Source organism: Panthera uncia, chromosome X, assembly GCF_023721935.1.
Source record: "Panthera uncia isolate 11264 chromosome X, Puncia_PCG_1.0, whole genome shotgun sequence".
Classification (NCBI taxonomy): domain Eukaryota; kingdom Metazoa; phylum Chordata; class Mammalia; order Carnivora; family Felidae; genus Panthera; species Panthera uncia.
The window spans coordinates 14,753,995-14,768,245 of NC_064817.1; the positions used below are offsets into that span (position 1 = coordinate 14,753,995).

The 14,251-nt window shown below is 42.6% G+C and overlaps 1 protein-coding gene across 5 annotated transcripts in view; it reads right to left on the minus strand.

Moving 5' to 3' along the window:
• SH3KBP1 (SH3 domain containing kinase binding protein 1) overlaps positions 1-14,251 on the minus strand; it is a 328,594-nt gene that overhangs the window by 63,903 nt on the left and 250,440 nt on the right. For all 5 annotated transcript variants that reach the window (XM_049643565.1, XM_049643564.1, XM_049643561.1 and 2 more), the window contains one exon: positions 810-917. In XM_049643565.1, the coding sequence (XP_049499522.1) occupies positions 810-917 (108 nt within the window). The remainder of the gene's footprint in view (positions 1-809; positions 918-14,251) is intronic.

Genomic DNA, 14,251 nt, shown 5'->3' on the forward strand with positions numbered 1-14,251 from the left:
AGTATGTAGCTATCCTTCATAAACGTCAGCTCCCTGGGAATGGTCATGGGTCCAAGTCAGGTTCATGGTCCAGTAGCAGAGCCCCAATGGGCACAAAGAGAAACCAGTCCAGAAAGGCAGACGGAAGTCAAGTGAAAGCCTGAGCCAAGAGCCCTGAGGTGCAGGACAGAATGGAAAAGACCAGGGTGCTGCCCCCTTATAATGTAAAGTGCTTCTAACTTGTCAACATCTCTTGTTACATCTCATCGGAGAAACAATACACCCGCAGTGAGGCAAAGGTGGACTCTGGTTCATTTAAACAACGGCAGTGGAAAATGGGTCCCCGCAAAGAGAGAACAGGTCAGGGGTGTATACGTATATACACACAGTGTAGGAACATTACTGGCTTCGCTCTGCGTCCTCAGCTTCACGATGTGCTTTTCAGCCACTTCCACGATACTGGGCACTTCACTACCGCCAAGGACATACGACACAGGATGCAGGCGGTCCACTTAAATGGAGCACCCAAGAGGTCTTGTCATGTGGGTGCTTCTATGTTCTAGGTACTGTACCAAGCGCTTTGTACACGAGAATAAGGATCACTGTCACTAGCTGTCATATGAGGAAACTGATGCTTGTGGAAGGTAATGAACTCATTCACACTCTCACCCAGCGTACAGAACAGCCGAAGGCTCAGCAACCAGGTCCATCGAACTAAAATGTCAGTGCTCTTCAATGGTCCGCTAAACTCCCCTCACCCCGAGACCCATCAGGGAAGCCACCACTCTGACAGCGTGCGGAGCGCTGACATCCAAGCCAGGAACACTTACATTCCCCTCCTTTTCAAAGTCAGGTGGAAGTAACTTCACGAAGTTATCGGGGAACACTCCTCGTCTGCCGTTGAGCTCTCCTTCCCACCAGCCCACGTCGATGCAGTCCTAGGAAACAGGAGAGCAGAGAGTGAGAAACGGGACAAGCACCCTCCAGGGAGGTCTGACACCCTGTTAGAGGGGATGGAGGCCCTTTCCTGGAGGCCACTGTCAACCCATCCACCGTGGTTACTGAGACCAGGTCAGCATCAACCTCAAAGTCAGACGGGAGAAGGAGAGCACAAGTGTGCTAGAGCTGCTCAGACTCAAAACCCAGTGTGGCTGCCGGATGCCCTGAATCTAGAAGATTTTTTTTTTTTTTTAAAGATGGGAGGATATGTACCTTCTTCGTCTTAATTTTACTGAAATAAAATTATTTCATTAACAGCAAACATGCTTTAGAAAGTATCACATGCACAAAGGTTCTCTTTGGCCTGTCACAAAGCTTGCAGAAATGAAAAAAGGGCTTTGTGTTGAGAGTCAGCCAGGCCTGAGAAAAATCCACTTTTGGCAAGCTCATGAACGCCCTGCTCTTCTTCACCTTCTCCTTTCGGTGGTGATGGGGCACGGGTGTCATCATGAGAAGCCCTTCCCCCACCTTACAGAATTCCATGTTTGCTTACTAAATGAATGAACAAAATCTATTCATTCTTCTAGATCAAACCTGTTTCCCTTTAAGTAATCCCTATTCTGTTCACTCACTCATCAAATGTTTACTGAGTGCCTATTTTGTGCCAGGTATCAGGCAGACAGTGAGAGCTCGGCCTGTGCCAAGCTTCCGTCCTGAGCCTAATGGCCTCATAGTTCTCCTGGACGCTTAACCTCATGCCATAAACCACTTCCATTTTGCCTCATATCCAATTGGTTGGAAGGCAAGTTTGTTCTGGTTTCACAATGTATCTCACATTTGTCCCCCGGCTCTAATTCCACTTGAACCACCCTAATCCAAGACTCACCTGGCCTACTGCAAACCTCCTCACTTGGGCACTTTTTCCGGCCCAGCTTATGGACAATGTACACACAGTGCTGTTAATTACACGCCCTTGAGTAAAAATCCAGTTCTCAGATTGTGATCGATAACTTCCTGCTAGAGCCGAAAACGAGCAAAGGCTTTCCAAAAAGTGCTAGTCACACATAGGACTTTCAAAGTTGCGCCTGAAGCAGGAGATGTTCAGCAAAGTGAGGAGATCATGCCCAGGGCCCATGGAGAGACACTCATGGTCCTCTACAAAACCAGTGGGCCAGGATGGCTCAAGCAGCAGATGTGCAGCTGGCCCAGGGTCCTGCTGCAGACCCCCGGAGGGCCACAGCTTATGTGACTCACAGGTGCCTTGCTCCATCATACATCTTAGCAAGGTGAAGAACACATCTGGCTTTGTCACCATTATGCCCCCAGCCCACCGCACAATGTCCAATGTAATAAATATTTATGGAGTCAATGAAGACTCTTTCTAACCCTAAGTCCTATGATCTCCTGCAGTCAGGACAAGGTAGCCTCCATCTACCTTAACTCATGATGACTATATGTAAGAGAGGGCCCACGTCAGGTGAGAAGTAAATGAGCACCACCCTCCCTTCCAATAGTGGTAACTATTTACAAAGATAAACTAACCCTTTAGAAGAGGATGTGGATTTTAGAAATGGGCCCTTAATCACAGATGGCAAATTCTAGTCCAGACCAACGCCAAAAAACAGACACTTGAAACATCAAGTTCAGACTTACCCAGGACAAATTGGAGTTCAAAAGACAACATGAGAGAATGCTTATCTTTCTTGAAAAATAACAAAGAGAAGCCCAGGTAAGTATTCTGGCCCCACTCATGTCACATCACTCCCTAAACAATCTAGCATCAGTCCCCACAGAAAGGATTCACGGACAGGGATGGCGGTGGCAGAGTAGGATAGCTTCTGCCGTTCTCCCAAACCTGAGAAGACATCATCATCCACAACCCCAGAAAATCTTGGGAAGGCCTAGGGTGTGACATTTCTATACTCTCAATCCTTAGGAATGAAATCTTTCAATCCAGAAGGCTCTGCTTTTGAGGAAATGCTTGGCACCTTTCTCTCCTCTTTTTCCGGACAAGTCCCTCTTCTTTTCAAAACCCAACTTGAAACTCACCTTCAGTAAAGTGATATTGATGAACGCTTTAGCTTTTCTCTAACACTCACAACTGTGTTAATTTGCACTTCACGATATTCAATTCAACAAACATCTATTAAATGCAAAGTACATTTAAGTTCTTTCTGTAGGCACCAAACATTAAACCTGCAAAGAACATGATCCCTAACTCCAGGGAGATTAGAGATTTATGTGAAAGACCCCCACACAATATTACACAAGGCCCTCTTGGATAACAGGTATCAACCAAGAGGTCTGGTACGAAAGAGGAACAATCATTAACAGTTTTTCAAATAATCTTAAATCTTTTCATGTGTGAAGGGTTTGCTTATGTGATGACTGAACTTCCCTGCACATTCAATTCAGAGCATCTGATACAGAATTACATCCACAAAAGGCACTTAAATACTGTTCAGTGCTACATTTCTTTTAAAAAGCTTCTTTCCAACTTTCTGACTGGTGCAAATCCATGCCTCACCTTAGTCTCATGCAAGCAGTAACCCAAGAATCATTGCGATGAAGCCTCTTCCTTCATATGTAAGAAAAACAATGAGGAAAATTTTAATAAGCAGAAGCATATCCAGAATAACTTTAGAACTCATACATGCCTACGGGGGAAAACAGTGCATATGACATATTTATTATATCTCCCATCAGTGGTGAATGAATGGCTTGGATGGCTCGTCTATACTCTGCTTTTGAAGGATAACATTAACAGTACTAATCATTGTGTAATTCAAGGTAAGAGAGGGAAAGCGTGAAGGTAGAACACAATCTGTCTTACTGTTCTGATTGGTATAAAGACAAATTCAGGGCTCGTGGATGAGATAAGTGCATTCCAAAAAGAAAACAGCCAGTGTGCCTTAGTGTGCCAAAGTGTGCCAAAGGAAAGCGGAAGAGGGAACCTGCTGCAGGACAGAAACCAGCCCAGGGTCAAGGTACCTGGAGGGGGCAGAGACAGGTAGAGAATCGGGGCGCTTCTTACCCCCTAGCAAAAGAAGCTAATCTAATGGGAACAGGAACAATTCTGACAGCAAAATGAGAAGTGAAAAAACATCTTCTTCAACAAACCAGGCAAAAGAACTAGCCTTTTGATGGCGGAAATGAAGAGACAGTTATTCGTAGGAGGGCTGTGCTTCTGGAAGTATAAGAGAACAGCAAATTCAATTTATTTGCTAAGGACTGAAAACATGCAGGATAGCAGAGGCATTCAGGGGTAAACAGAAAATCATAATGTCCTTACAGGACTCCCAAGCTCAGAGGCTAGAGGGAGAGGCAGACGCAGTGGATCAATATGACACAGAAACGCCGGCAGGAGTGCTAAGCCAGGTTTAAAAACAAGTGGGACCTAGACAAACCGGGTAGCCTGAAAAGAGAATGAGGGCATGAACCAAAGTAATGAGAAAGGTCAAAGGCAGGATCACCAAGCATGAAGGAAGGGAAGAGGGAGAGTGGGAAGCTGGGGTCATGGAAGAGAATATTCAAGAACTGGTGCTTAGAGTGAAGGCAGTGTCTGGCTCCCAGAGGGCTCCCAGCCAACATCGACTTACCAGCGATGCGAGGCATGAGGCAAGATGGCACCCGTGAGAGGCAGGAGCAGGATGAAGGGACAGCGGGTCAGTGATCTGTGAGGCCAGAATATCATCAGAGTGGAGTAGATGTCCCCAGGGAGGATGGCAGAAGGCGAGTGAAAGCAGGACAATGAGATAGTGAGGAGAGAGGAAGTATGGCCAAAATACTGGAAGATGTAAGGGTGACCATGTCATTTCTTTTCAAACCTGGGACATTATTAATAATCACACCGGGACCAAAGATGTAACCCAAGATGATGATGACCCTAGCAGATTTTAAGATTCCAATAAGGATGAGGAAAACAGAGCAGCTTCTGAATGAGTCAGGAGTTTACAGCGGGAGAGAGTAAAAAATCAGCACATAGATGAAAGAAAGCTTCCAGAACAACGATCATTAGAAATAAGCTCCAGTGGCACAGGAAAGGAGAGGAAAGGAGACCTGGACTTGATCAAGAGTTGAGGGTACGGAAAGAATGACATTTCTGACACAGAACGTTCACTCTTCTATGACCAAGTCCTCAAAAATGGTTTCTCTATGCCTCATCACCAGGCAGATATCAGAGTAAAATATGGTATTTTTCCTTATAAATTACAAACCACGGTTTTCCTTTTAAGGAATGAATAAACAGAGCCTCAGTTGTGCCGTGCTCCCACCTCTATGCTCCGACCTATCTCAGGGTGTCTGAGGTATCGCAGGGAGAGGGGGAAGACAGGCAATGTGGGCTGTCTGAGAATTAAGTGGTCCACAAGTTATCAAAACTCTGGGTCTCGGTTTCTTGATACACAGGACAATTTGGATGGGGTGTGAAGAGCGACACGACCTTGGTGGTCGTCATTACTGTGATTCTATGGACTGGTCCCAAAGACCTGGAGGGACAGTGCGCCAGGAAAGCTTCCGGCCACACCCTGACGTACAACTTGGCAGAGTCACCAAGTGCGCTCTGGTGTGTCTGCCTCTAGTCTCGGCGCCACAGATGTTTAGAAAAGACAAACTTGTCTTTTGGTTGAATTGTAAATTTGTGAAAAGATCTAGCCAAAACCTCATCCTGGGCTCCCTTTTGTCGACAACGCAAAGTAACCTAATAGTTCACGGTTTCTCAAAGCTGGCTGCACACTGAGAATCACCTGGGGAGTTTTTACAATTCCCAGGGCTGGGGCTACACCCCACACCAATTTCTAGGGGGTCGGACCAGGAAATCAGCACTTTTTAGAGGTTCCTCGGTCCTTAATATGCAGGCTGACAATCAATGATTTGGACTCACGCTTGCCAAATTTTAATGCACATAATATCCACTTCGGCATCTTGTGAAAATGCCAACTTGGATTCAGTAGGTCTAGGGCGGGTCCGAGATTCAGCATTTCTAACAGGTCCCTGGGTGATGCGTATGCTGCTGGTCCATGCACCACACTTTGAATAGTAAGATTCTCAAAAATGGTCAGGTCCTTGAAAATAAGGATCTTGTCTTCACACTTTTGTATCCACCAAATACCTAGAGCATTGCCTGGCAAATATCAATCCTGAATAAGGGCTGGCTGAATGGATGAAATGACGGATGGCCCAACCTTCCCTCAGACTACTGATCTACTTCTCTCAATTTTCAAACACCAGAAGTGAGGTCGAGTTGAATCAGGGAGAGGCAGGTATAGATTAGCTACTCAAGAAAGCTTCACCTCTGTGATCTGGCTTACCTATTGATCTTTACTGAATTTATTATTTGTTTATAATTGTGGAAACAACTTCAAAATACCTCCAGAACGTAAGCCACATTTTCTCAGACATCGTAAGTGCCCTGTTTGACTTCAGACGGGAATGTGTAGCTTACAAACGGACCTATCGAACCAAAAAATGAAACGATGAAAATGGGTTCACCAGCTGGTCCAAGCAAAAAAGAAAAGCACTACGCTCAGCCACTGCTCTTGGTGGCCAGCTGTGCCCACATGCCCTAGTCCCAGTTTCCCAGAAGTTATCCAGCGTGGCTGTTTTTCACGGTCTCCTCTGATGACTGAGACACCACTCCAGGAGAAAGGGAGTGTTGTACACTTTCAGCGTCCCACCAGCAGTACAGAAAGCGCTGTTTAATATTTACTAATGAACGTCTTCTGCGTGGAGCTTCAGGGGGGCTATTGAGAGACAGATCCACAGAAGCCAGAGCCCAGGAGCACTCAGTTTTGCCTCTGCTTGTTAACGCCTCCCCAAGAGATGCAATTATTCCGCATGACTGGGATTTCTGCTCACAATTTCCAACATCCCCATAAGTCAGTTATTAAAGCAGGCTCATCAACATCATGGTTTATGAGGGAAGAGGGAAAAAGGAAAACTACAGGCTATCTCAACGTTAGAAGAAATGCCTGGCAGACCACAGCTAATGAGAGAAGCCAAGGAGACAGCCTCAGAGACAAACTCACTCAAGAAAATGTCACATTCCAGATTAAAAAAACCCCCAGTAGAACAGGTCAATGAAACCAGGAACTGGTTCTTTAAAAGGATAAACGGAACTGATAAACTTTTAGCCAGACTCATCAAGAAAAAAAGAAAGATAACTCAAATAAATAAAACCAGAAATGAAGGAAGAGAAATAATAGCTGGCACCACAGGAATACAAAGGACCATAAGAGAATGTTATGAAAAATTCTATGGACAACCTAGAGGAAATGGACAAATTCCTAGAAACATAAAACCTTCCAACACCGAGTCGGGAAGAAATAGAAAATCTCAATAGACTGATTACCAACAATGAACGGAATCAGTAATCAAAAAATTCTCCCAAAACAAAAGTCAGGACCAGATGGCTCCTCAGGGGAATTCTACCTAACACTCAGAGAAGAGTTAATACCTATTCTTCTCAAACTATCCCAAAAAACAGAGGAGGAAGGAAACCTTTCAAATTCATTCTATGAGGCCAGCATTACCCTCACATTAAAACCAGAGAAAGACACTACAAAAAGAGAGAGAGAGAGAGAGAGAGAGAGAGAGAGAGAGAGAGAACTACAGGTCCAATATCTCTGATGAATACACATGCAAAAGTCCCTAACAAAATATTAGCAAACGAAATCCAACAATACATTAAAAAAAAATCCTTCACCACAATCAAGTGAGACTTATTCCCGGGTTGCCCCAGGGGTTTGATATTCACAAATCAATGTGATATATCACATTAACAAGAGAAAGGATAAAAACCATACAATCCTCTCAACAGACACAGAAAAAGCATTTCACAAAGTACAACATCCACTCATAATAAAAACTCTCAAGTTTTAGAGAGTAGGTCTAGAGGGAATATACTTCAACATAATAAAGACCTTATATGAAAAACCCACAGTTAACATCATCCTCAGTGGGGGAGGAACTGAAAGCCTTTCCCCTAAAGGCAGGACCAAGACAAGAATGTCCACTCTCACCACTATAATTCAACACAGTACTGGAAGTTCTAGCCACAGCAACCAGACAACAAAAAGAAAAAAAAGGCAACCAAATTGGTAAGGAAGCTGTAAAATTTCACTATTTACAGATGACATGATACTATATATAGAAAATCCTAAAGATTCCACCAAAAAACTATGAGAGGTGATAAATGAATTCAGTAAAGTCACAGGATACAAAATTAATACACAGAAATCTTTTGCATTTCGTTACACTAACAATGAAGTAACAGAAAGAGAATTGTTTTAAATGTTTATGGGGGGGGCGTGTGTACATGTGCATCCGTGTACACGCATGAGCAGCGGAGGGGCAGAGAGAGACAGACGGAGAAAGACGATCCCAAGCAGGCTCTGTGCTATCAATGTGGAGCCTGATGCGGGGCTTGATCCCACCAACCGTGAGATCATGACCTGAGCCGAAATCAAGAATTGGACACCTACCCGACTGAGCCACCCAGGCGCCCCAGCGAAGAGAAATTAAGAAAAGCAATTCCACTCACAGTTACACCAAAAATAATAATACTTTGGAATAAACATAACCAAGGAGTTAAAAGACCCATAGTATGAAAACTATAAAACACTGATGAAAGAATTAAAGAAAAAAAAAAAGGAAAATGTCCCATTACAAAAGCCAATATCCTAGGATCGTCAAGGCTTAGGGAGTCATTCACTGTTTTGCGACACTGGGAACTCATGACCTCAAAGAGTTCATCTAACTTGTAAAAAATCCTGACTTTTTATTGGGCAATAACTTATAGGCTTTGCAATACTAACTTCTGATTCTTTCATTTCACATAATATATAACTGGTAATAAAAAATCGAATGAGGAACACACAAAGAGCAGTAACCAAGCCTCCACTTGGCCATGCCAATATGAATCGAAGCATGTGTAGATGCCTGAAAACTACTCAGAAATGCCCCATGTCTTCTGTAAGCCACCCACATCGTACCTCACATTTTCTTGCTTCTTCATATGTACAGTAATTTGTGACTGTATGCTCTCAACAACTGTGCAAACTACGTCGTTGAGACTGGGTTTTGAGGCCTTCCTTGTAACCGTGTTGAGTTTTTGTTACGGTGTGCAAGTTACGTGCAGATCAGCTTGATCCGTCAAAGCTTGGTTTTAGGCTTTGTTAGGGTGGGTTAGGGAGGGGCTGTTCCTGTGGCTGCCTCTCCTGGGTTCTCAATTAGATGCCAGGTATGTTCAGCACAGTTTTTCTACCCTGCTTGGCCAGAATTCTAACACGTCTCATCACTGGTGACTTCTGGGATGTTCACTCAGCTCACAGCCCACCCACTCCCCCGTGCTGATTTTCTTCCGGGCCTGGTGGGGTCTTGCCCTAGTGATGCACACTTTAGCATTTGGCAAAACCTTCTGGAGCTCTTTCTTTGCACAGCTCACTCCTCTGCAATTGCCTGCCCTGAGAAGTCCAGTCACCTGGGCAGCCCTGAATTATAATCTCTGTTTCCTCTATCTGATGAGTCCTCTGCTTTCTGTTGGGGCTCCAGTGCCCTATGCTGCAATTTAGAAAGCGCCCCCGGGGTTGATGTGGAACACTTCTCTCAAGGATTACATCTCCATGCTTTGTATTACCCAATGCCTAAAAACAGTGGGTTCATGTATTTTGTCCAATTTTAACGTTGTCTATGGCAGGAGGGTAAGGCTAACACCTTTGATTCCATCATGGCTACAACCAGAAGTTGTATACTCACTTAAAAAGGCTGTTTCTTTAATTAGAATTTATTTGATTCTAGATTTAATCGAACTTTAGCTCTATCTTTAAAAGTCTGAGCTATTTCAAGGTCTAATTCCCAAAAGAAGTCCTAGAGAAAGAATTTCTGAAATGAAAAGACATACAAGAGTTTTTAATTACCCTGGAGTCTCCTCTGCTAGTCATAGACACCTTTCTCTAACAGGAAGGTGGAATATTCCCTAAGGAAAAGTAGAGTCGGTGTTAAACATCATCATATGCAAAAGTGAAATATAGGCAGTAGGTCAGTGTCCCCCAACCTTTTCCAGATAATGGCACGCATACAAAATGATAATATTTTGATGGCATACTGCTGGAGGCCAAATGTTAAAGGCCAACAACCCAGAAGGGGGTTCCGGCTACCTAAGGCCCTTTCCATCCACCCGGAGAGCTGAGGGGATCACTACCCTATACTCCTATAACCCACTCATAGCACATGGGTTAGGAAATGCTACAGAAGTAACCCTTGAATCTGGATGTCAGCAAGAACTGCGCAAAAAGCTGAAATCAAATCTCAGTCCCCAGAAAGAGAACAGAACTTCCACAGACATTATGAGAGGCAGGCAGGCAGGCAGGCAGGCAGGAGGAAAGCCCGAAGGGATTTTAATAGGAGACAAGCCAGAGCAGAAGCCCCACAGGCCTGGTTACTCACAGCCTGTTTCCCTCTTAGAAAAAGATGCTTCTCTCTGGAGCCTCTTCAGAGAACAGCACCCAACAGATAATTCCCTAAACAGTCCAGCTCCAGGATCACCATTCATACTGCGCAAGTCCTGGAGTCCCGGGCGCGGCCGTATCGCTTGCCCACAACAAATACACAGGAATAGCTTACTGATTTCGTTATTTTATTTTTAGGTTATATAACCTCAAGTTTCAGGAAATATTTAGGCTTTTAGTCTTTTTTCTAGTATCAGAGTGAAAGACCCTCTCCCCCCATAAATCTATTTAAAAAAACAGTCATCATGTGAAAAGGAGATATTTGCAAGAGAGGACCTTTCCTGTGTACTCATGATCGGGCTTTATGCGCCATAGGAACCATTAACATATGAAGGCACGTGAACAATTACACACAAAACACAACTCATTAAGGAAGCACTTTCACATTTCTTTGGTCCATTTAAACATAATCAAGTATGCAAAGTTATACATCAGTATTTTTTTCATAGAAATTTCCCCTTTTCTACTTGTTAAGTCATTTACATTGAGATGAACACTTAAGGCTCAATTGTGAAAACGGTTTCTAATGGGACCTTCGGCTCATCCGAAGCACATGGCTAAGAATACGTTTACCTCTCAAGGATGTGCATCCTACAGCTGAGCTCTCATGTGCATTTGTGTTTAGAAAACCGTATATTCTGCATCCCAACACATGCTTTTCTTCCATTAAAAGGGGAGCAGATATAATAAAAATCATTTTGCTTCTTTGACAAAGAGTGGCATTTATAAAGCATCTTTCATTATGCTTTAAGAGATTTTCTGAGCTCCTGCACCACCTCCAAGAGAAACAAAGAAAGCTGTTAGGGATGAGGGTTGGGGAGTGCCTTCATTTTACAGATAAGGACCAGGAAGGAATATGAGGTGAAAGACATAGCCATAATCATTATGAACGTCAAGATCGGCCAAGCCAGCTGCAGCAGCTATTGGTAAATTCATAAATTCCTACCTTCTATTTCTATTCTTCACCAGACAAATCTACATTTCAGTTTTTCTATTAGGAAAACTTATTCCTTGGCATAAAAATTCGTTTGGTGATGTTTTTCTCTACACGCAGCAAATTTAGCTTACAGACCTTGGGCAGGGAATGAAAAACACAATTCCCAGTCGGATCCAGGCCCTCGGGCTGCTCAGCTGAGTCCAGGCCTGCCTGGTAGGTAGACTGGGGCTACATCTGTTTGCCACCTTGGAGGAAAAGCTCCGATACAGGAGATTTATGGTCTTGTATTACAAAGGATATTCTCGGGAAGACCGAGAACAAAACCAAGGTCCTTGAAATTCATGCAATCACGTATCAGGAAGTTATTTACTAAATATTGGGGCTCCGATGGTCTTGTAAGAACAAAAGACCAACCAACATTCTCTTAAGGGTATCTTTGCAGAGCCAAGGTTTTTAATTTTGCCAAAATCCAATTTGGCAGTGTTTTCTTTCACGGACTGTGCTTTTGGTGTCGTGTCTAACAACTCTTTCTCCTATGTTTTCATAAACATTTTCTGCTTTTTGTTTTACATGTAGATCTACGGTCCATTTTGAGTTAATGTATGTATTAGGTCTAGGTCAGGGTATTTTTGTTTTTGTTTTGCTTATGGATTACCAATTGGGCCAATACCATTTCTGAAAAAGATTATCCTTTCTTTGTCAAAGTTTCCTTGCTCCTTTGCTGAAAATTAATTGCTGTATTTTGGGGGTCTGTTTCTAGACATTCTATCTCAGGGGGCAGCAAACTACAGCCCATGGGCCAAATCTGGCCTGCTACCTATTTCTGTTCATTCCACTAAGAACAGTCGAAACATTTTTAAATGGTTTAAAAAAACCAAAAGAAGAACATTTCAAGGAATGTGAAAATTACACAAAATTCAAATCTGAGTGTCCAAAAATAAAGTTTTATTGGAACTCAGCCACGTCCATTCATTTAGTTCTCTGACCGCTTTTGCATAGCTGCGACAGAGACCATAAAGCCTAAAATATTTACTCTCTGGCCCTTTACAGAAAAAGTTGGCCAAGCTCTGATCTAGAATATGAGGATCCATATATATCCATGCAGAACCTCAGGGCCTCTCTGAATGCCACTGTAAAAAAAAAAATGCTTGTAAGGAGAGAAGCTTTAAATAGAACCTCTGAAAGCCCTGAGGAAGGCAGAAAAGGAAGGCATTTAATAGCCAGCTACTCTTTCCAACTAGGACAAAAATATAAAGGCCTTAAGTAAAACTGTTCTTAAAAGGATGAATTGTACTGCACTATATAGTTAACCATAAAATGGAAAAAATTTAAGTCCAAAAGATATTTATTTTTAATGATGTTTTTCTTAAATAGCCCCAGGAGTCATAAATGAAGAAAAAACACTTGTAAATGTGAAAGATGACAGGTTAATGTCATGTGTGTAAGGTGTTTTTATAAAAATCAATTCGAAAATGACACATAAAATTTTTAACTTGAGTAATCATTTTAAAAAATGCACACTCCGATCAGATTAGCAGAGATTAAAAAGAATGATAATATCCAGGGATGACAAGGATAGGAAAACATATTCTCACACACTCCTGTGGGGAGACTAATTGGCACAATCTTTCATAACATCACTTAAATAGCTTTAAAAGGAACTGAGGCAGCATTACACTTAGCGAGTTATCATCAGGAAATAATAACAACAGTTAACATTGATAGATCACTTCCTCTAAGTGAGGCATCCTAAGTGCTTTACCTACTTAAACTCAGTTCATCTTTGCGACACCAGGAGGTGGGTACTGTCATCACCCCCATTTCACAGATGTGAAAACTGAGGCACACAGATCGCGCAACCTTCCCAAGGTTACACAAGTAGTAGAAAGTGGCAGCACTAATTACGTGCACAAGAATTTACAGAGCGATGACTGCACTCAACATGGTCTAAAATAAGGAAAACCCAGAAACAAGCTAAATATAAAAGAGAACTGTGGCACTTCATATATTAGGATGCTAAGGAACCATTTAGCCATGCTGCCAAAGACAGGCATGATATATTTTTTAAAAAGAGGCTTACAAAATAGTGTGTATGATACGATCTTATTTTTATTTTGAACTATAATGTGTGCGTGTCTCTGTGTGGAACATCTGGAAGGACATCGCTCAAATACTGAGAGGTATCCGAAGGTGGTGAGGTCACAGGTGATTTTGACTTTTCTTTGTATTTATCTATTTATCTGTTTTTTTCTCATTTTTCCTCAAGAGAAAGTATTTACATGATTTTAAAGTATTATTTAAAAGTGCATCCCATGCCACTTTCCATCTCAGAAAAGCCTATTTTAATAAAATGCAAATGTGAATGCAAAGATCTTTGAGATACTTTAATAAGACGGAGGCTATACAACTAGAATAAATTACTTTTATCCTAAGAAAAGTCAAAAAAGAAATAATAAAGGGGAATTTCAGGGAAAGTACTGAACTAAATTTCAGGACAGTTCAATATATTAAGGAAACTTCCAGTCACTGGGAATTTGTTTTTCTTCTTCCCATAATAACTTATCAGAGCCGTAACTATAATTCAACTTTTAGATTTCTAAAGCCTTTTCAGCCACAACATCTCCTCTGATTCTCACAAAAGCCTTCTCAGGGTAATGCCAACAGAAAGGTTAGAAATAGAAAGAGTTTCTCTAATTCCTTAAGACACCTGTAGGTTTTTCTGGGTGTTGTAGGAGAAAAGTATCCAAGATGGTGTTGCACGGATTACTAAGGCCCTGCCACTGAAGCACAGCTCTCTGGACAGAGATGATCATGACGCCGAATGAACACTAGGGTCCCTTTCAACAGTTTCACATAACTTGTGGACGCATACACGGCTGGAGATTCTCAT